This window comes from Rattus rattus, chromosome 7 (assembly GCF_011064425.1).
Source record: "Rattus rattus isolate New Zealand chromosome 7, Rrattus_CSIRO_v1, whole genome shotgun sequence".
NCBI classification, from domain to species: domain Eukaryota; kingdom Metazoa; phylum Chordata; class Mammalia; order Rodentia; family Muridae; genus Rattus; species Rattus rattus.
In genome coordinates this window covers 72486087-72509381 of record NC_046160.1, presented here as the reverse complement: position 1 = coordinate 72509381, position 23295 = coordinate 72486087, and the positions used below count along the sequence as shown (strand labels likewise).

Below are 23295 nucleotides of genomic sequence, written 5' to 3'. Positions count from 1 at the left end.
GACTCGTGTCTATGAATTAGGATCCGGGACATAAGCAGTGCCCTGGACACACTCTGACTCAGAGTTGTCGATTGATGGAAGGAAGAGACCTTCGGGGCTTGTGGATATAAAAATTCAGAGACTACTGCTCTTATTGGAGGTGAAGTTTGACTGTAACACCTCTGGTGAGACAACTGAGCACCAAAGATAACCTAGTTACCCCTCCCCAGCACTGCCTTCACATAACCTAGTTATCCTTCCCCAGCACTGCCTTCACATAACCTAGTTACCCTTCCCCAGCACTGCCTTTCACATCCTCCTTTTTAAGATAGCCTAGTTACCCCTTCCCCAGCACTGCCTTTAACATCCTCCTTTTTAAGATAGCCTAGTTATCCCCTCCCCAGCACTGCCTTCACATAACCTAGTTACCCTTCCCCAGCACTGCCTTCACATAACCTAGTTACCCCTCCCCAGCACTGCCTTCACATAACCTAGTTACCCCTCCCCAGCACTGCCTTCACATAGCCTAGTTACCCCTCCCCAGCACTGCCTTCACATCCTCCTTTTTTTTTTTTTTTTCTTTTTTTCAGAGCTGGGGACCGAACCCAGGGCCTTGTGCTTGCTAGGCAAGCGCTCTACCACTGAGCTAAATCCCCAACCCCCCCATCCTCCTTTTTAAGCTGCGTTGTAGGTCTTCTTTTCAGTCTCTTTCTGTCTCGTATGTGTGAGTACTTTGGATGTTTTGCCTATGCACCATGTGCATTCAGTGCTTGCAGAGGCCAGACAGGATGTTGGATTCCCCCTAGAACTAGAGTTAACAGGCAACTGTGAATCACGTTGTGGGTGCTAGGATCCAAACCTAGCGAAGCCCTCCTCAAAAAAAGAAAGCTTAGATGCTGGAGAATTGTCTCAGAGGTTAAGAGCACTTGTTCTTGCTAACGGATCCAGGTTCAAAACGTAGCACCCATATAGAGGCTCACTGCTTCCTTGGGCACCAGACACACAATTGATACACAGATGGAAAAACACTCATACACACAAAATAATAGAAATAAATCTACGACAAAAAAATTAAAGATGAATAATTTTTTAAAACAATTGTAGCAAGTGAATCACAATTTTTTAGAAAAAGAAAGCTTAATTCTCAGATTCATGTGAATTTGAAAGTAGGGCCATTGTCAAGTCATTAGAATTTAGTAGATCATAAATGTAAACTATGTTGGCACTAATAGCTTTTGAAAGAAAAAGAGACAGGAACTAGCTAGCTTGAAAAGTCACACTGTCCTGCAGCCAAATCCCATGTGGGAGAGAGCTTAACCCTCTGAAATTCGAACACTCCTGAGAAATCAGAGGAGACTACCCTCTGCCCACATTCCCGACACAAGAGGGAATCTCCTAGTGCCAACTGTGCCCCCTGGGCACAAGGACCTAGGAGCAGTCAGGGGCAGGACCCTTCTGATCCCTTCCTATGCCAAGAGCTGAAAGACAGTCACCAGGAGTGCCTACACACCCGAGAGACCAGCTTTTCTGCTCCAAGTGACCTGCCTGGTGGACTCAGGACACACAAAGGCAGAAATACTCTGGGACAGGGCACTTCCGGTTTCTGGCTGTGCCCAAAACTGAACTGATCCCATCCCACAGCTCCCTGCTCCCAAATCCCATGGGGGAGAAGGGTGAACACCCAGAAGTGTGGACTATCCTGAGACCACAGGACAGACTGCCACCCCTGCCCACCTTTGCCCACATCCCTGGCCCAAGAGGAAACGGCATAGTGCCTCTGGACACAGGAATGTAGGAGCAGTTAGCAGCAGGTAACTGTGGTTCCGGTCTGTGCCGGAACTGAACCAGTCAAACAACTCACTGCACCCAGATCCCGTGGGGGAGAGAGCTGGACCCTCAGAGACTGCCTGCTACCCACATTCTTGACCCAGGAGGGAAATCGACTAGGGAGGGCGGGGACCTTCTGATCCCTGCCTGCACCAAGAGCTGAAAGACGGTCACCAGAAGGGCCTACACACCTGAGAGCAAAGCACCTGTTCCCAGAAACAGCTGAAAAAAAACAGGAAAACAGCTCTTTAGGAGTCCTGACACAGAGGCCTTTAGGAGTACTGACACAGAGGCCTTCAGGAGGATCAAGTCACTCTCAGAAACAGCAAGACAAACTAACACCAGAAACAACCTGATGGCAAGAGGCAAGTGCCGGAACCTAAGCAACAGAAACCAAAACTACTTGGCATCATCAGAGCGCAGTTCTCCTACCAAAGCAAATACTAGATATCCAAACACACCAGAAAAGCAAGATTTAGATTTAAAATCACATTTTATGATGATGATGGAGGATTTTAAAAGGGACATAAATAACTCCCTAAAAGAAATACAGGACAACACAAGTAAACAAGTAGAAGTCCTTAAAGAGGAAACACAAAAATCCCTTAAAGAATTACAGGAAAAAACAACCAAATAGGTGAAGGAATTGAACAAAACCATCCAGAAATTAAAAATGGAAATGGAAACAATAAAGAAAGCACAAAGGGAGACAACCCTGGAGATAGAAAACCTAGGGAAGAAATCAGAAGTCATAGCTGCAAGCAGCACCAACAGAATACAAGAGATAGAAGAGAGAATCTCAGAGGCAGAAGGTACCATAGAAAACATTGACACAACCCTCAAAGATAATGTAAAATGCAGAAAGCTCCTAGCCCAAAACACAAAGGAAATCCAATACAAAATGAGAAGATCAAACCTAAGGAAAATAGGCATAGAAGAAAGTGAAGACCCCCAACTTAAAGGGCCAGTAAATATCTTCAACAAAATTATAGAAGAAAACTTCCCTAACCTAAAAAAAGAGAGACCCATAAACATACAAGAAGCCTACAGAACTCCAAATAGATTGGGCCAGAAAAGAAATTCTTCTATTAGTTTGAGTGTATCTGGTTTGATGTGGAGGTCCTTGATCCACTTGGACTTAAGCTTCGTACAGGGCAATAACAATGGATCAATTTGCATTCTTCTACATGCTGACTGACCTCCAGTTGAACTAGCATCATTTGTTGGAAATGCTGTCTTTTTTCCATTGGATGGTTTTAGGTCCTTTGTCAAAGTTCACGTGCCCATAGGTGTGTGGGTTCATTTCTGGGTCTTCAATTCTATTACACTGATCTACTTGCCTATCTCTGTACCAATATCATACAGTTTTTATCACTATTGCTCTGTAATACTGCTTGAGGTCAGGGATGGTGATTCCCCCAGAAGTTCTTTTATTGTTGACAGTAGTTTTAGCTGTCCTGGGTTTTTTGTTATTCCAAATAAATTTGTAAATTGCTCTTTCTATTTCTATGAAAAATTGAATAGGAATTTTGATGGGGATTGCATTTAATCTGTAGATTGATTTTGGCAAAATGTCCATTTTTACTGTATTAATCCTGCCAGTCCATGAGCATGGGAGGTTTTTCCATCTTCTGAGATCTTCTTCCATTTCTTTCTTCAGAGACTTGAAGTCTTGTCATACAGATCTTTCACTTGCTTATTTAAAGTCACACTGAGGTATTTTATATTATTTGGGACTATTGTGAAGGTTGTCATGTCCCTAATTTCTTTCTCAGCCTGTTTATCCTTTGAGTAGAGGAAGGCTACTGATTTGAGTCAATTTTATACCCAGCCACTTTTCCAAAGTTCTTTATCAGACTTAGTAGTTCTCTGGTGGAACTTTTGGGATGACTTAAGTGCACTATCATATCATCTACAAATAGTGATATTTTGACTTCTTCCCTTCCCATTTGTATCCCTTTGACCTCCTTTTGTTGCCTGATTGCTCTAGCTAGGACTTAGAGAACTATATTGAATAAGTAGGGAGAGAGTGGGCAGCCTTCTCCCACTGATTTTAGTGGGATTGCTTCAAGTTTCTCTCCATTTAGTTTGATGTTAGCTACTGGTTTGCTGTATATTGCTTTTACTATGTTTAGATGTTGGCCTTAAATTCCTGATCTTTCCAGGACTTTTATCATGAAGGGGTATTGAATTTTGTCAAATGCTTTCTCAGCATCTACTGAAATGATCATGTGGTTCTTATCTTTGAGTTTGTTTATATAGTGGATTACATTGATGGATTTCTGCATATTAAACCATCCCTGCATCCCTGGGATGAAGCCTACTTGATCATAATGGATGATCATTTTGATGTATTCTTGGATTTGGTTTACAAGAATTTTATTGAGTATTTTTGCATCAATATTCATAAGGGAAATTGGTCTGAAGTTCTCTTTCTTTGTTGGGTCTTTGTATGGTTTAGGTATAAGAGTAATTGTGGCTTCATAGAAGGAATTAGGTAGTGCTCCGTCTGTTTCTAGTTTGTGGAATAGTTTGGAGAGTATCGGTATGAGGTCTTCTATGAAGACCTGATAGAATTCTGCACTGAACACGTCTGGACCAGGGCTCTTTTTGGTTGGGAGACCTTTAATGACTGCTTCTATTTCTTTAGGAGTTATGGGGTTGTTTAAATGGTTTATCTGTTCCTGATTTAACTTTGGTACCTGGTATTTGTCCAGAAAATTGTTCATTTCCTCCAGATTTTCCAGTTTCGCTGAATATAGGCTTTTGTAGTAGGATCTGATGATTTTTTTGAATTTCCTCAGATTCTGTTGTTATGTCTCCCTTTCATTTCTGATTTTGTTAATTTGGACACATTCTCTGTGCCCTCTGGTTAGTTTGTCTGAGTGTTCATCTATCTTGTTGATTTTCTCAATGAACCAGCTCCTGGTTTTGTTGATTCTTTGTATAGTCCTTTTTGTTTCTACTTGGTTGATTTCAGCTCTGAGTTTGATTATTTCTTGCCTTCTACTCCTCTTGGATGTATTTGTTTCTTTTTGTTCTAGAGCTTTTTAGGTGTGCTGTCAAGTTGCTGATATATGCTCTATCCTGTTTCTTTTTGCAGGCACTCAGAACTATGAATTTTCCTCTTAGCATTGCTTTCATTGTATCCTGTATGTTTGGATATGTTGTATCTTCATTTTCATTAAATTCTAAGAAGTCTTTAATTTCTTTATTTCTTCCTTGAGCAAGTTGTCATTGAGTAGAGCATTGTTCAACTTCCATGTGTATTTAGGCGTTCTTCCCTTATTGTTATTGAAGACCAGCCTTAGTCCATGGTGATCTGATAGGATGCATGGGATTATTTCTATCTTCCTGTATCTATTGAGGCCTGTTTTGTGACTGATTATATGGTCAGTTTTGGAGAAGGTTCCATGAGGTGGTGAGAAGAAGGTGTATCAACAATGCCAACCAACCAGAGCTCCCAGGGACTAAGCCACTACCCAAAGACTATACATGGACTGACCCTGGGCTTCAACCTCATAGGTAGCAATGAATAGCCTAGTAAGAGCACCAGTGGAAGGGGAAGCCCTTGGTCCTGCCAAGACTGAACTCCCAGTGAAGGTGATTGTTGGAGGGAGGGCGGTAATGGGGGGAGGAAGGGGAGGGAAAGGGGTTAGGGGGATGTTGGCCCAGAAACCGGGAAAGGGAATAACAATCTAAATGGATTGCATCTTGTGTAATTCCAGCTTTGGGGCTAATACCCACTATTCAGTGAGTGCATACCATGTGTTTTTTTCTGTGATTGGGTTACCTCACTCAGGATGATATTTTCCAGTTCCATCCATTTGCCTATGAATTTCATAAAGTCATTGTTTTTGATAGCTGAGTAGTACTCCATTATGTAGATGTACCACATTTTCTGTATCCATTCCTCTGTTGAAGGGTATCAGGGTTCTTTCCAGCTTCTGGCTATTATAAATAAGGCTGCTATGAAAATAGTGGATCACGTGTCTTTGTTATATATTGGGGCATCTTTTGGGTATATGCCCAGGAGAGGTATAGCTGGGTCCTCAGGTAGTGGAATGTCCAATTTTCTGAGGAACCTCCAGACTGATTTCCAGAGTGGTTGTACCAGTTTGCAATCCCACCAACAATGGAGGAGTATTCCTCTTTCTCCACATCCTCGCCAGCATCTGCTGTCACCTGAGTTTTGTCATCTTAGCCATTCTGACTGGTGTGGGATGGAATCTCAAGGTTGTTTTGATTTGCATGGCTAAGGATGTTGAACATTTTTTTTTTTTCCGGAACTGGGGACCGAACCCAGGGCCTTGCGCTTGCTAAGCAAGTGCTCTACCACTGAGCTAAATCCCCAACCCCTGTTGAACATTTCTTTAGGTGCTTTTCAGCCATTTGACATTCCTCAGCTGAGAATCCTTTGATTAGCTCTGTACTCCATTTTTTAATAGGGTTATTTTGCTCTCTGGAGTTTAACTACTTGAGTTCTTTGTATATTTTGTATATTAGCCCTCTACCGGATATGGGGTTGGTAAAGATCTTTTCCCAATCTGTTAGTCACTGTTTTGTCCTAAAGACAGCGTCCTTTGCTTTACAAAAGCTTTGCAGTTTTATGAGGTCCCATTTGTTGATTCTTGATCTTAGAGCATAAGTCGTTGTGTTCTGTTCAGGAAATTTTCCCCAGTGCCCATGTGTTTGAGACTCTTCCCCACTTTTTCATCTATTAGTTTGAATGTATCTGGTTTTATGTGGAGGTCCTTCATCTACTTTTACTTGAGTTTTTACAAGAACTTAAGAATGGATCTACTTGTATTCTTCTACATGCTGACTGCCCATTGAACCAGCACGATTTGTTGAAAATGCTGTCTTTTTTCCATAGGATGGTTTTAGCTCCATTGTCAAAGATCAAGTGACAGTAAGTGTGTGGGTACATTTCTGGGTCTTCAGTTCCTTTCCACTGATCTATCTGCCTGTCTCTGTACCAATACCATGCAGTTTTTAATCAGTATCTCTCTGTAAAACAGCTTGAGGTCAGGGATGGTGATTCCCCCAGAAGTTCTTTTATTGTTGAGAATAGTTTTTGCTATCCTGGGTTTTTTGTTATTCCAAATGAATTTGCAAATTGTTCTTTCTAACTCTATGAAGAATTGAGTTGAAAATTTTGATGGGGATTGCATTTAATCTGTAGATTGATTTTGGCAAAATGTCCATTTTTGCTGTATTAATCCTGCCAATCCATAAGCACGGGAGATCTTTCCATCTTCTGAGATCTTCCTCAATTTTTTCCTTCAGAGTCTTGAAGTTCTTGTCGTACCGATATTTCAGTTGCTTGGTTAGAGTCACACTGAGGTATTTTATGTTATTTGTGACTATTATGAAGGGTATCATTTCCCTAATTTCTTTTTCAGCCTGTTTATCCTTTGAATAGAGGAAGGCTACTGATTTGTTTGAGTTAATTTTATATCCAGTCACTTTGGATAAGGAGGGAGAGAGTTTATGTTTAGTTATGGGCCTTGAATTCCTGATCTTTTCAGGACTTTTATCATGAAGGGGTCTTGAATTTTGTCAAATACTTTCTCCACATCTAATGAAATGATCATGTGGTTCTTATCTTTGAGTTTGTTTATATAATGGATTACATTGATGGATTTCTGTATATTGAACCATCCCTGCTACCTGGGATAAAGCCTACTTGATCATAATGGATGATCGTTTTTTTATGTGTCCTTGGGTTCAGTTTGCAAGAATTTTATTGAGTATTTTTGCGTCGATATTCATAAGGGAAATTGGTCTAAAGTTCTCTTTCTTTGTTGGGTCTTTTGTGGTTTAAGTATCAGTGTAACTGTGGCCTCATAGAATGAATTGGGTAGTGTTCCTTCTGTTTCTATTTTGTGAAATAGTTTGAGAAATATTGGTATTAGGTCTTCTTTGAAGGTCTGATAGAATTCTGCATTAAAACCATCTGGCCCTAGACTGGTTTTGGTTAGGAAACTTATAATGACTGCTTATATTTCCTTAGGGATTGTGGCACTGTTTAGATGATTATCTTCAGTACCTGGTATCTGTCTAGAAAATCATCCATTTTATCTTGATTTTCCAGATTTGTTGAATATAGAATTTTGTAGTAGGATCTGATTTTTTTTTTTTTTAATTTCCTCAGTTTCTGTTGTTATGTCTCCCTTTTCATTCCTGATTTTGTTCATTTGGATACTGTCTCCGTGCCCTCTACTTAGTTCAGGTAAGAGTTTATCTTGTTGATTTTTCGCAAAGAACTGGTTTTGTTGATTCTTTGTGTAGTTCTCTTTGTTTCTAGTTGATTGATTTCAGCCCTGAGTTTGATTCTTTCCTGCAGTCCACTCCTCTTGGGTGTATTTGCTTCCTTTTGTTCTAGAGCCTTCAAGTATGCTGTCAAGTTGCTAGTGTATGCTCTCTCCAATTTCTCTTTGGAGCCACTCAGAGCTGAGCTTTCCTCTTAGCACTGCGTTCATTGTGTCCCATAAGTTTGGGTCTGTTGTGCCTTCGTTTTCAGTAAATGCTAAAAAGTCTTCAATTTCTTTATTTCTTCCCTGACCAAGTTAAAAGTGTGTAGATAGTTGTTCAACTTCCATGTGGACTTTCTGTTGCTTTTGTTTTTATTAAAGACCAACCTTAGTCCATAGTGGTCCAATATTATACATTGGATTAATTCAATGTCCTTGTACCTGTTGAGGTTTGTTTAGTGTCTGATTATATGCTCAATTTTTGAGAAGCTACCATGAGGTGGTGAGAAGAAGGGTATATTCTTTTGTTTTAGGGTGAAATGTTCTATAGATATCTGTTAAATCCATTTGGTTCATAACTTCTGTTAGTTTCAGTTTCTGGTTAATTTCTGTTTCCGTGATCTGTCCAATGGTGAGACTGGGGTGTTGAAATCTTCTATTATTGTGTGAGGTTCAATTTATGCTTTGAGCTTCAGTAACATTTCTTTTACAAATGTAGGTGCCCTTGCTTTTGGGGCATAAATGTTCAGAATTAAGAGTTCATCTTGGTGAATTTTTCCTTTGATTATGTAGTGTCCTTCCCCATCTTTTTGATAATTTTTGGTTGAAAGTCTATTTTACATTATAGTAGAATGGCTACTCCAGCTTGTTTCTTGGGACCATTTGCTTGGAAAATTGTCTTCCAGCCTTTTACTTTGAAGTACTGTTTGTCTTTGTCACTGAGGTACATTTCCTATATGCAGCAAAATGCTGGGTTCTGTTCATGTATATAGAATATTAGTCTGTCTTTTTACTAGGGAATTAAGTCCATTGATGTTGAGAGATATTGGGGACCAATGATTGTTGCTTCCTGTTATTTTTGTTGTTAGAGGTGGAATTATTTTTGTGTGGCTATCTTCTTTTGGGTTTGTTGAAAGATTACTTTCTTACTTTTCCTTGGGTATATAGTTTCCCTCCTTGTGATGGACTTTTCCTTCTATTATCCTCTGTACAGCTGGATTTGTGGGCAAATACTGTTTAAATTTGGTTTTATCTTGGAATACCTTGGTTTCTCCCTCTGTGGTAATTGAGAGTTTTGCTGGATGTAGTAGCTGGGGCTGGCATTTGTGTTTTCTTAGGATCTGTGTGACATCTGCCCAGGATCTTCTGGCTTTCCTAGTCTCTGGTGAGAAATCTGGTGTGATTCTGATAGGTCTGCCTTTATATGTTACTTGACCTTTTTCTCTTACTGCTTTCAATATTCTTTCTTTCTTTTGTGCATTTGTTGTTTTGACTATTATGTGACGGGAGGAATTTCTCTTCTGCTCCAGTCTGTTTGGAGTTCTGTAAGCTTCTTATGTTTATGGGCATCTCTTTAGGTTAGGGAAGTTTTCTTCTATAATTTTGTTGAAGATGTTTGCTGGCCCTTTGAGTTGGGAACCTTTACTTTCTTCTATACATATTATTCTTAGGTTTGGTCTTTTCATTTTGTCGTGGATATCTTGAATGTTTTGCTTTTGTATTTTCCTTGACTATTGTGTCAGTGTCTTCTATTATATCTTCTATAGAGTCTCTCTTCTATCCTTTTGGATTCTGTTGGTGATGCTTGCATCTGTGACTCCTGCTCTCTTTCCTAGTATTTTCTGTCTCCAGAGTTGTCTCCCTTTGTGTTTTCTTTAATGTTTCTATTTCCATTTTTAGATCCTGGATGGTTTTGTTAAATTCCTTTACCTGTTTGATTGTGTTTCCTGTATTTAAGGGATTTATGTGTTTCCGCTTTAAGGGCTTCTACTTGTTTATCTGTGCTCTCCTGTATTTTTTTTTAAGGAAGTTATTTATGTCCTTCTTAAAGCCCTCTATCATCTTCATGAGATGTGATTTTATATCTGATTCTTGCTTTTCAGGTATGTTTGGATATTCAGTATTTGCTGTGGTAGAAGAACTGGGTTCTCATGATGCCAAGTAGTCTTGGTTTCTGTTGCTTATGGTCTTGCGCTTGCCTCTTGCCATCAGGTTGTCTCTGGTATTAGCTTGTCTTGCTGGATCTGACAGTGGCTTGACCCTCCTGTAAGCCTGTGTTATCTCTAATGTTAACTGCCTTTGCTGGCTCTGCCTGGAGCCTATCCCTCCTGTGAGCTGGTGATCCTGTGATCCTGAATGTGTCAGAACACCTGGGGAGGTGCAACTGGGGTGTTGGGTGAGTGGGAGGGGATCCGGAGCAGAGGCTCTGCTCCGGGCACCAGTGCAAACCAGAAAGAGTGAGGGTCCCGTCTTACTCATTTTTAAGAGTACAGTTGAAGAGGTGTTTAAAGATTAATTCTGCTGTATGACTACCAAATTCAACTTGTAGAACTTTTTTTAGCAAGGAAATTTTACTCTGTTCACTGTCTTTAGCCCTAAGGAAACAATGACCTGGCCCTACTGTTTGATTGTTCTAGAATTTCATACAAATAGGATAATACAATAAATATAATTGTTATACTTTTACTTTATATCCATATTATAGTATATACAAGCATTTTTATTGTTATTCCATTGCATGAATTTGTTAATGATGTGTTTATTCACCAGCTGGATAATATTTAAATTGTTTCTAATTTTCTTTTACTATGAATAAAGTTGCTATGGGCTTTTGAATCTGATTCTTTATATGAATACATGCTTTTACCTCTCTTGGGTAAGTTCTTTCAGTTGGAATTATTGACCTGTATCTTAAGTCTTTAGTAAATTGATGGACTATTTTCAGAGCGTATCGTTTTGCACTTTGAGTGAAATGTGTACACTGGATGTGAGATCTAGTTGTTCCATATCTTTGCCCACACTTGGTGTTGTGATTCTTGTAATTTTAGACATTCCAGGGTAAAACTACATTTTTACTGTGGCTTTAACTTCCTCCCTGATAAATTATAATGATGAAAATCTTTTCATATGCAATTCATCTTTCATCTGTGTTAGTTGCAATGTTCCTTCAAACCTGATATAGATATATATATAGATAGATAGACATATCTATATATATATGTATGTATGTATGTATGTATGTATGTATTTTATTGGCTTTGTTTTTGTCTGCGTGTTTTTCTTTTTCTGAGATAGGCTGTCCTGGAATTCAATGTGGAGCAGTTTGGCCTTGGGTTTGTGGCAGTCCCTTTAGTCTCCCAGATGCTGGAATTTCAAGCATGTACCACCACATCTGTTTAAAAGATTTTTGAATCACAGTCTTTTACATACATGTTTTAAAAACAATTCCTGTCCTTTCTATTTTGCCTTGGCAAAGGTATACATCTCTTGCCTGTGCGCTTTCCTGCCCCCACGACCTGTGGGCCTACAATAGTCACAGTGGAAGTTGGCCGGAAGAGGGAAATGCTGCAATTGTGGAACTCCTCTAGCAGAAATGGAAAGTGATAGAATTTTTACTTCATAAAATCTCATCCTCGGGCTGGAGAGATGGCTCAGTGGTTAAGAGCACTGACTGCTCTTCCAGAGGTCCTGAGTTCAAATCCCAGCAACCACATGGTGGCTCACAACCATCTGTAATGAGATCTGATGCCCTCTCCTGGTGTGTGTGAAGACAGCTACAGTGTACTTATATATAATACATAAATAAATTTAAAAAAAAAAAATCTCATCCTCTAAACACTTTCTTTTTTTTTCCTTTTTTTTTTTTTTTTTTTTTTTTTTTTTTTTTTTTTTTTCGAGCTGGGACCAACCCAGGGCCTTGCTCTACCGCTGAGCTAAATCCCCAACCCCTCTCTTTTTATAAGTATTTAAGTTTTTTCTTTTAAAAAATTAACATTTTAAAGTTCCATCTATGATAAATTAGAATACAAAAATGACAAACTGGAAAATTGTTTCAGAGCTAACACAAATACAGTGACACTTACTGGGCCCCTCTGAAGTTGTTCTCAAAGGAAATTTTTTTTTAACTTATGCACTATATCCCTCTCAGTGCCCACTTCCTGGTCACCGCCATCCCCCTCCCCTTCTTAGATCAGGTGTCCCCAACCCTGGGCATCTCCTCCCCTCCCCCTAACCCCCACCCCTACCTCCCCCATTGAGGGCAAACAAAGCAGCGCAGACGGAAGAGCACACCCCGTTTTCAGGCAGCAGCCTTGAGATGGCCCCAGGAATAACTTTCCTCGTTGTCCGGTTGCTTCGGTCTTTGGTTTTGCCTTTGCTTTCTGCGGTTTTGATTTGGTTGGGATGTCATTCTGTTGCTTTATTTTCCTTTTTAGGGGTTTTGGTTTGTTTTTAGACAGTTTCCTGTATGTAGTCCTGGTTATTATAGTGCTCACTGTATAGACCATCTCTGCCTAGCTCTGCCCTCTGGCAAGTGCAGCTTTCTGTGCCTTTGTTAGTGTGAGAAAATGTCGGGGTCTTTACTTCATGATTTTCTCTGAACTTTTTAAAGTATAAAATGCTAGCCTTCGCTGAGATGCTGTTGTGAGTTACTAGAAAGATTGATTTGAAACTTTTAAAGACAAAACTGTATTTTCTTTATTAATCCTGCTAACATTTTCCTTGACATTGTTCTACTGTTAGTTTTAACCATTTTTATGGATTGAACAGTTATCATTAAAATTATCCTGTTTATGTTATTAAGGAAATTTCTGATTACTACTACCACTTAGGAGTTTGTATCTTAACTATTTGTTTTCTAGTATCTTATTTAGAGTTTGCGGTTAGAAAAGTATTTTATAGCTGAAATTTAAACTTTAAAGATTTTTACATAATTTTTTAAAAATAGCCTTTGACTTATCCAAATGTGGTCACAGTACTGGGGAAGGTTTCCTTTATATATCTAAAATGTATTTCTTACAAAAAAATGCCCCATTTTTTTAGCTAAGTTAGTAGTGAAGAGACACCATGACACAGCAACTCTTATAAAGGAAAACACTTTATTGGGGTGGCTTACAGTTTCCTAGGTTGAGTCCATTATCCTCATAGGAGCATGACAGCCTGCAGGCACACATGGTGCTGGCGAGGGGCTGAGAGTTCTCCATCTGGACCAGCAGGCACCAGGAAGAGAGACTGACTAGGTCTGGTGTGGGCCACTGAAGCTCCAGAGCCCACCCTCAGGGACACTTACTCCAGGAAGGCCACACCCAATCCCTGTCACGCAACTCTCCTCCCTAATGACCAAATATTCAAATACATGAGCTTATGGAGGCCATCCCTACCTACATTCCTGTTTGAGAAGTTTTGGTTGGTTGCTTGCTTGCTTGGTTTAGTTTTTTTGCTTCTCAAGATGAAGTCTCTCCATGTAACAGTCCTGGTTGCTGTCCTAGGACTAGCTTTGAAGACCAAACTGGCCTTGAATGCACAGCCTGCCTCTGCCTCTCTAGAGTTGGGTTCAAAGGTGTTTGCCACCACCTCCCGCTTATTTGATTTCTTATGATTGACATCTCATAACTTAAAGTGTTTCTGTTCCCAGTGTTGCACATTGTTTGCACCTAAAGCCTGTGAGCTCAGTGTTGGTTTCAGTCACTGTTTTTCACAGTCAGTAAAGTTTGAGTACAAGTTTTGTACCTGGTCCACCTCCTTTAACACATACGCTGTTTCTCCATGCTGTGTGGCTGAATATGTATAGCAGTCTGAAGCTTATTTGGATTCTAAGCAAGTTAGAAAGTGTAAACTCTTCTAGAATGTTTTTTCTACATATTTTAGTATGTATATGTATTATTAAACATTTAGAAAATCATTTTAACCATTTTCTCCTATAGGAACCTCCAGAAGTTTAGTCTTTTTGGAGATATAAGTGTCGTTCAGCAGCAAGGAAGTCTGTCCAGCACATACCTCAGCAGAGTAGACCCTGACGGCAAGAAGATTAAGCAGTAAGTTATACAGTAAGCTTACAGAGGCTTGTGTTAATTAATCTAGCTCCTTTCTGAAAATCACAAGACACAATCAAGAATTATTTTTGTTCTCTGAAAATATATGGGGCTTGGCAGTTAAGCGCTTAACCCATAACCGTAAAGAACCCATGTGAATGTCACATGGGCAGAGCAGACTACCTGTCTTTCTAACCTTGGAATGGAATCACTGAGAGACCAGAAATCCCCAGTGAAAGCTGACCAGCAGTCCTTCAACAATACAGTAAATACATTCTGCAAGCTCTGGTCTGATTGAGAGACCCTCAGACGCACTTACAGGGAGGAAGAGAGAGAACGTGGGAGGAAGCATAGGAGGGAGGGAAGGAGTTGGGATAAACTATATGTCCTAGAAATGCCTTAACCATACATTTAGTGATGGTTATATGACACCATGGCATAAGCCTTTTATGATAAATCATATAGCTTGCTGGATAATTATTGGAGTATAAATTCTTAATATTTTACTTTGTGTTTGAGTGTTTTACCTGACTGTGTATATATACACCACATATATGTCTGGTTCCCACAAAGGAACTCCCAGAAGAGGGAGTTAGATCCCCTGGAAATAGAGTCACAGGTGTTGTGAGCTAGAGAATAGATGTGGATTCCCTGCAGCAGAAAGTTCTCTTGCACACAGTCCCTTAACATTAAGAGGTGTTAATTTTTCATTTGACTTTGTTATAAAATAAGTCCTATCAGTTTTCCATGATATTTAGTAAAAACTAATTTTTTTTTAAGATTTATTTATGTATTATATATAAGTATGCTATAGCTGTCTTCAGACACACCAGAAGAGGGCATCAGATCTCATTACAGATGGTTGTGAGCCACCATGTGGTTGCTGGGATTTGAACTCAGGACCTCTGGAAGAGCAGTCAAGTGCTCTTAACCACTGAGCCATCTCTCCAGCCCAAAAACTAAATTTTCTTAAGAAGCATTTCTACATGTTTAATGTATATATCTTATTTATTATATTGTAATGTGAATTCTAATTGTATTTGTAGGTTGGATAGAAATCAATTATTGAGGGAAAATGTATTTCAACATTGAATGCCATTTATTGCCCATTTTTTAAAGTCACCATTAAAAATTTGATGCTGAGTGCTAGTGACAAAATTGTGACATTTTCCTTGTAGAATTCAGCAGCTGTTTGAAGAGATACTGAGCAATAGTAGGCAACTAAAATGGCTGTCCTGTGGGTTTATGCTGGAAATAGTAACCCCAACATCACTGTCGTCTCTGTCTAACTCCATTGCCAACACCATGGAACACCTGAGTTTACTGGACAACAACATTCCTGGCAACAGCACGCTCATCACCGCAGTCGAACTAGAGCGCTTTGTAAATCTGCGTTCACTTGCCCTGGATTTCTGTGACTTTACAGCTGAGATGGCGAGAGTCTTGACCGATAGCAACCATGTGCCTTTGCAGCGACTGTCTCTTCTGGTCCACAATGCTTCAGTGATGCTCAAGTCATTAGACAACATGCCAAACGATGAGCACTGGAAGGCCCTGTCACGAAAGAGCTCCAGCCTTCGGGTCTATCTAATGGCTTTTGATGTTAAAAGTGAAGACATGCTAAAGATTCTGAAACCCAGTATACCACTTGAGAGGGTTCACTTTGACAGCTACGTCACTTGTGTCTCAGGGGCTATTGTTGATCTTATATCCAGGCAGTATGACAAGTTCCTCACCCATTTTATATTGATGAATGATATGATTGATACGTCTGGTTTTCCGGATCTTAGTGACAACCGAAATGAAGATCCATTGGTTTTATTGGCATGGCGGTGCACAAAGCTCACTCTTTTGGCAATTCATGGTATGTGCTTTTGTTCACTATAGTTTGATATTAACACCATGCCTAAAATATTTTATGCTAGTAAATATATCACAAGTAGAAAGTTGTATCTCAACCCTGAGTGCTCTGTCCAAGCACTCCTCTAATGCTTTTTCTGTACGACTAAGTAAATAGATTGTGTCTAGCTGCCGTGGGTGTATTCGTTGCAGTCAGAAGATACTAAACTACTTAGCACAGAAGAGGGAAAGTATGGCTTCTATACTTACAGACTCATCATTTAGATTCTACATTGGTGTATTTACTGTATTGTTGAAGTAACTATTGGCTAGGTACGTGTTATTTCTTAGGCATTCATCTTAGAGTGTGAACTGTTCTCATTTGAATGGAGTTGCTATTCTGATAAACTAAGACAATGTTTTATTTCAAAAACAGTTACAAAAATTATCTATGAAAATGACTTAACCAGGCATGGTATCACACATCATCATCTTACTTTTTAAGAGACTGGTGTAGGATTGTCATGAGTGTGAAAGGCCAGCCTGGGGCTACATAAGTCAGTTCTAACCCAGCCTGAGTTACAGAATGAGAACATTTTTAAAAATAATAACAAAACAAGCAAAGAATATCTTAAACTCTGTTATCTCTTATGTTTTCTATTTATTTTTTTCCATCTTTATTAACTTGAGTATTTCTTATTTACATTTAGATTGTTATTCCCTTTCCCAGTTTCCAAGCCAACATCACCCTAACCGCTCCAACTCCCCTTCTCTATGGGTGTTCCCCTCCACACTCTGCCCACATTACCGCCCTCCCCCCAACAACCACCTTCACTGGGGGTTCAGTCTTGGCAGGACCAAGGGCTTCCCCTTGCACTGGTGCTCTTACTAGGCTATTCATTGCTACCTATGAGGTTGAAGCCCAGGGTCAGTCCATGTATAGTCTTTGGGTAGTGGCTTAGTCCCTGGAACCTCTGGTTGGTTGGCATTGTTGTTCATATTACGTTGTTTTTTTTAAACCATTTTCTTAGCCTACGGTTTTGATTTTCACATTCTCATATTTGGGCCGTTCATAACAGGTAGTACCAAAAAACAGGTCCGTATTAAAAGTATAAGGGGCTCTTGGGGGAAATGGTTCAGTGAATTAAATGCTTACTGTGCAAATGTAGGACCAGAGTTCAGCCACATAGAGCCAGCCATGCTTGGTGGGAACCTCAAATCCCATACTCAGGCGGGGAGAGTCCCTGGATCAAGCTGACTATCTAGACTAGCCAGTTGAGCTCTGACTCGATTTCAAGATCCTTCCTCAACGAATAAAGTATAGAGAACAACCAGGGAAGATATCCAGTATCATCTCGGGGCCTCCACAGGCAGGTCTATTCACATGAACCCACATACATGTGAGCACATTTACATGCATACACACTTATACAATCAGTACACACAAAAAAAGGTATGAAATAAAATGGGGTTCAGCATATATCAAGTTATTTGAATGTTAATTTAAACCAGCCCTTTTATTACATTTTTTTTCTTCTTTCAAGATGTTAGATACATAAAGCTTACCCATCATCTGTCTCCCTTACCCTTTCTTAAAGCCGACCTCTGTTCTGAGGTATTTCTATGACTTCTGACAATGAACAGTTAACTTTAAAGTTTCAAGTGTCATGAACTTGCGACTATGAAAAACCATAAAGAATGATTTTTACAATAAAAACTGCAGGTTACTATATATTGTTAATAGAGACTTTTGTTGGAAATGAAATTTGTTCCTTGTAATAGGTCATTATCCAAAGTTATTATTTATATACTTTAAATGTCTTCTGTTTTGCTGAATGAAATACCAGAATAAGATGCTACACCACTTAACAGGTCACAATTCCATGGTATTCTTAAAGATAGTACACTCTCCTAGGTAATTGTGTTTCTTTATTCTCAGTGTGTTCTAAGGGGAAAAGACCAACAGGTTAATACAAATGTGAGACTTCACAAGAACTACTTACTGAGGAAAGACTAACTTACCAGAGACAGAGTGAAACAGAAGAGAATGACAGAGTTGCCTTTTGCTTATCTTTAAGGTTACACCGTGTGGGCACACAACCTCATTGCCATTGCTCGTCTTCGTGGCTCTGACCTAAAAGTGCTTGAAGTCACCGAAGAAAGCATTGATTTTGACCAAGGTGAACTAGCCGACCAGGATGTGGATCCCGTACATAACCTTCTTGAGCAGGTATCCCTGGGCCTTGGTCAGTCTTGGCACGCAGTCTTGGACATCGAATCACTCAGTGTCTTCACTGAACCAAATCGTCATTTTTACAGAGAGATGCAAAGCTTCAGCGAAGACATTTAGCTTTTTTAAAATGTATAATTCCTGTGGCTACATATGCAAGTAGGGTCCCATTATGTTTTTTTTCATTAGTGGAAACTAATCCTTTTGTGCTGTGTTTAATCAGTATTAGCTTTATAGAATTATAAATGTATATTCTACTTCTTGATCAAAGAACGTAGTCGGGTATTGGTTTTAGAAGTTCAAAGTGACACTGTATAGGGCTTTCACGGTTAATGGGATTGTTAGCAAATCTTAAGGACATACAGCCAATGATTATCTGAGGTTACTGGCTAACTGTTTTTCACTGAGTTACTCTGCCTTTTTGACATTTTTATTCTTTGTTTGTCAGAATCCAGAGCTCAGGAGCCAAATATTTTTATACGTATATATATATATATATATAAATATCCATAAGCCTGGTGGATTTGTATGCAATGCACTGCATCTATGTATTCTGATAGCATCTCATTGATTTTTGTTTGAAATAGAAGCAAAGATAGTATCCCAAATGAGTTATCTTTAACAGAAAGCTGAGTTTAACTTTTATTACCTATATAATAATTGATATTGCCAATTACCATTCTGAATTTCATATAGTATAAGTTAGACATTGCTTAATCCCCTTTTAAATGTATTTACATAGACATGAACACTCAAATTGCTGGATTTTTTAAACTATATCTGACATAATTTTTTTCATCTGTTACATTCAAGTTAGCTTGTTTAGCCCAGATTTCAGAATAGTAGAGGAGGAAAGGAACCGCATTCCAGGGAAACCTCTGAGGCCAAGTCAGAGTCCAGAACTGTAAACGCACAGGCCTGCAAGCCAACATTAGTCGTGAAATCCCTAACACGTCACTGGATTCTCTCTGTCAGCGCAAGTGTCAGCTGCCAAAGAATAGACTTACATGAAGAAGTGCCCACATGCTGGCAGGGGCTGGCCGGCTCCGGCCAGCAGACACTGCTAGATTGTAATATTTAAGGTCGAGTTTCGACCTGTGGTACACAGCTGTGCTGTGCTCAGTCAGCAACCTCAGAACTCTGAAAAAAACATAAAAAAGAAAAAAAAGAAAAAAAACATGCACCTGTTTCACTGTGAATAGTGAATGTAAAGGAAAGAAAGGAAAACCAAAAGCTTGTTCCATCCCAGGTATGAGCTGCTATGATACATGAAGAACATTCCATGGAGTATGTTTTAAAACCTTGTTATATCTGAGAGGCTTTAAAAGCCAACTTAACTGTTTCAGGGCAACCGCGGTCCAGACGTGGTCTCTGTGAGACTTCCACCTGACCCCAGTTTTAAGTGGTACGAATGTTGTGCATTTAATGTTAAGGACAGTCTGCAATAATAAGTAAGTAGCCAGCGTGGGTGCCCAGCAGTGCTGAGACCTGGCTGCTCTATTGTACGCTTTGGAAACACAATTTATGCAACAGATGTCCAGATATGATTCTATTTATGGAAAAAGTTTATATGTTTTACAAATGGTTTTACCATCTTATATTAAATGACCTTTTGACAGGTGTGCACTGTTTTGTCTCCAGTGAGCACATACCATGCGGATTTTATATGTACATCAGTAGTGTGAATCCACTGGCACAGTGTGTGTAAATGCCAGATGTGGTGAGATTTTATCTTGTATATGTGATCAGATAAAATAACTCCTGACAGAAACTGTAAGGAAACCAGCTGAATGTTTGACCTGATGACTGATGTTGTATGGTTTATGTTAAATGTATATTCTTTTAATCAATGAATAAAGCATTAAAAAATGGGCATTATGATGTATTTTATTGTATACAAAACGCTCAAAGTGTTTATGTTTAAATAAAAAGCTTAGGCTGCATAGCTTAGAGATTTTTATTTTCTTTCACTTTTATAAAAGGCAAGCTTAAAAACAGATACTGACCCAAGCACTGTGGTACACTCCTGTAATCCCAGCTCTCGGAAAGTGGACATAGGAAGATCAGAAGTTCAGGCTCAGGGTCTTAATTACCTTTCGGTTGTCCTGACAAAACTCCATGATCAAGGCATTTTATAAGTGAACCTGTAAGACAGATTAAACAGTTAAATAATCGGTCTTACAGGTTCAGAGGGTTAAAGTCCATGATAGTGGAAGAAAAGCATGACAGCGGGAACATCTGAGAATTCACATCTAGAACCACAAGTTGAAGACAAAGCTAAGCATAGCATAGGTCTTTTGAAACCTCAAAGCCCCTGTCTAAGTCATTGTTCTATTGCTGTGATGAGACACCATGACCAAGGCAACTCCTATGAAAGAAAGCATTTAATCGGGAGCTTTCCCACAGTCTCGGGGCTAAGTGAACTCTGGAGAGAATGGCAGCATGCAGGCAGGCAATGATGCTAAAGAAGTAGCTGAGATCCTGGTCCTTAGGCAGCAGGGTAGGACCCAGAGCCAGGGAAAGACGCGGCTTGGCATGGACTTCTGAACCTCAAAGCCCACCTTCAGCTGCAGCCGCCCCCTCCCCCTACCAGTTTTTCAAACAGTCTACCAACAACTAAGTATTCAGGTATGGGGGCCATTAGCATACAAACCAGCACACCCACCCTCAGTGATAAGCCATACCTCCTAATCCTTCCCAAACTGGACACCAAGTGTTCAAACGTGAGCCTAGTGGGCCATTCTTACTCAGACCACTAGAGTCACCTGCTGTTGCAGAGTGAGTTTGAAGACAGCACGGACTGCATGCTGCGTGAGACCTTATCAAAAGAAAGCGAAAAGATACCGAACTGATTAACAAAATCCCATTGTCCTGTGCCTTTAGCATATGTTATTGATACTGCAAACTTCCTATTTTTAAAAGTTGCTTTATTTAGTGCAGAAATAATCGCCCCTGTTAAATACTCGCTTAAGCCCCTATTATTGCTGTCTTAATTTAATCTCCATTCTTGGTCCTTGAACAGCCTTCATTCAAGGGGAAATAGTCTCTTTCTCTTTTCCATCCTCCTTTTAGTTGTGGGCACTGACTCTTTGAGAACTGATCCCTCTTGGAGTCATCTAGTGTCCTTTGAGTCTTTTTCTTAAACATACCTGATGCCTGCGAATCACTCAGCGTGTTTGTCTACATGGACCCGGGTGTGTGCAGAGAGTGACTTAGGAGCGATGATCAGCATCCCAGTGAAGAGTCAGGTGCTGACCTCAGGCTCTCGAGTTGTGGCTCTACCTGCTTCAACACAAGCTGCCCTTTGTCAGTGTCCATATCTCTTGAGTAAAAGGGAATTTGGTGTTGTATGCCTTTAATCCTAGCAGGCAGATCTCTGAGCTCCAGTCGAACCTGCTCTACAGAGCTTCCAGGACAGCCAGCACTACACGGAGACATGCCGCTTCGATAAACCAAAAGAAAATAACAGGCAGAAATAGAGTAGGACTCGGTTATCTCATACTGCCCTTCCCTTTTTGAAAATCCCAGCTGCTTTTAGCTTGACAGCTTATAGACAAATAAGATCATCTTTAAAAAAATAAATATTGAATATATTCAATATGGTACCTTGTTTCTTATTGGACCAAGAATAAACCCTGTCGTGTGCAAAGGCCCTGCCTTCCATCCCTAGCACCGCCAAAAGGACAGTAACAACAGAGTGAATAAAGTCATCTTCCCATGTCTTCACCACCCTGGGAATAAAGAAGTCAGGGAGCCTCTGGGAGGTGAGGGGTGGCTGGGAAAGAACGTGTGCCTATGGTTGAACACTAAGATGCAGACACCAGCTTGCTTGGGCTTGTTACAGGAATCAGTGGCTCTCTATGAAGCCGAGAACAGCTGTGTTCCTGGAATAGTATACAGACATGAAAAATATGCAGGTACCACCCTACACTGTCATTGCTTCCCAAACTTTACACACTCTCACACAGAAAATACCACACAGGAAACTGATACACACTGGAAAGAACTGGAATCCCTGCCCGCCCCCCCCCATTAGCCTGTAACATTTGCATTTTCTTTCTAATGACTAAATAAAATGTAATCTTTTTATATACAACATTTTTTACATTAACTCTGCACCTGCCCCCGGGAATGTGTGCAGGTCAGAAGACAATGTTCCCTGTGGGTCCCAAGGATCGAGCTCACATTGGAAGGCCTAGCAGCAGGTACCTTTAGCTTATGCACTGAGAAATCTCCTGGCTCTGTAGATCTTTCAGATATAATCATGTCCATGGTCAGCCTCTTCAGAAATTCAGTGCTGCCACCATGTCTGCTGCTGTCTCAGCTCACAGAGTGGAAGGTTATACCTAGTTAGCTGAGTCCCTCAATGACACCACCCTGAAGAGGCATTCCTACTTCCCTTTAGCTCGTAATTCAGATAAGCCTGTTAATTGTTCCTCAGTCTGCAGTGGATGAGAGCAGAGACTGGCAGGACCATGCACCTACAAGTAAGCACACACTGTTCATCAGTCCACTTCTGCAGAGCCCGGGAGGACTCCAGCATGCCTGCACCAAGGCTGAAATAAAGGGCCATGTGTGGTGCTTAAATCGGTAGAGAAATACTGCATTGTCTCTGTTACCTTTTCACCCCTGTGACTTCAATACCCAACAGAAACAATGTGGTCTGGCCCACCGAAGTGCCTACTTCTGCCAACTAAGCCCCACTCTACCAAGTCCACACCCTCAGCTGGTGAATCGCTGTTGGGATCATTGGGCCCCAGGCAGCTCGGTGGCAGTGCACTTGGCAAAGGCATGTGAGGCCCAGGTCCTATTCCTAGTACTACAACAAAAAATTCAAACATGAACCTGTGGGGGACATTCAGATTTAAACCACAACAAAGTTGTGGAGGAAATTAAGCATTCGACACACTTAGAAGCATTTACACACACGATGGTTTGAGTTTGTGTTTAAAAGAATGGCCTTAAGAATGAAGAACCTGCACCTGGTAAGATTCTGGTAAGATTGACTGGAAGTGTCCTGGACGCCCACGCATTATTTACTGTGTGTGAAGCACTGCTTTAAGTGCTGGAGTAAGTGTTTGCTTACTTAATTCTCACAGCAACCCTGGAGTCACTACCATCTCATCTCCATTGA

At 40.2% G+C, this 23295-nt stretch overlaps 1 protein-coding gene across 1 annotated transcript in view; it reads left to right on the top strand.

Annotated features, from left to right (window-relative positions):
• The window catches only part of Fbxo33 (F-box protein 33), a 31546-nt gene extending 12173 nt beyond the window's left edge, over window positions 1-19373 (top strand). The window contains 3 exon segments of the mRNA XM_032907803.1: window positions 13985-14095; window positions 15271-15956; window positions 18010-19373. Coding sequence (XP_032763694.1) covers window positions 13985-14095; window positions 15271-15956; window positions 18010-18281 — 1069 coding nt within the window. The 3' untranslated portion in view covers window positions 18282-19373.
• Window positions 19374-23295: the final 3922 nt, after the last annotated feature.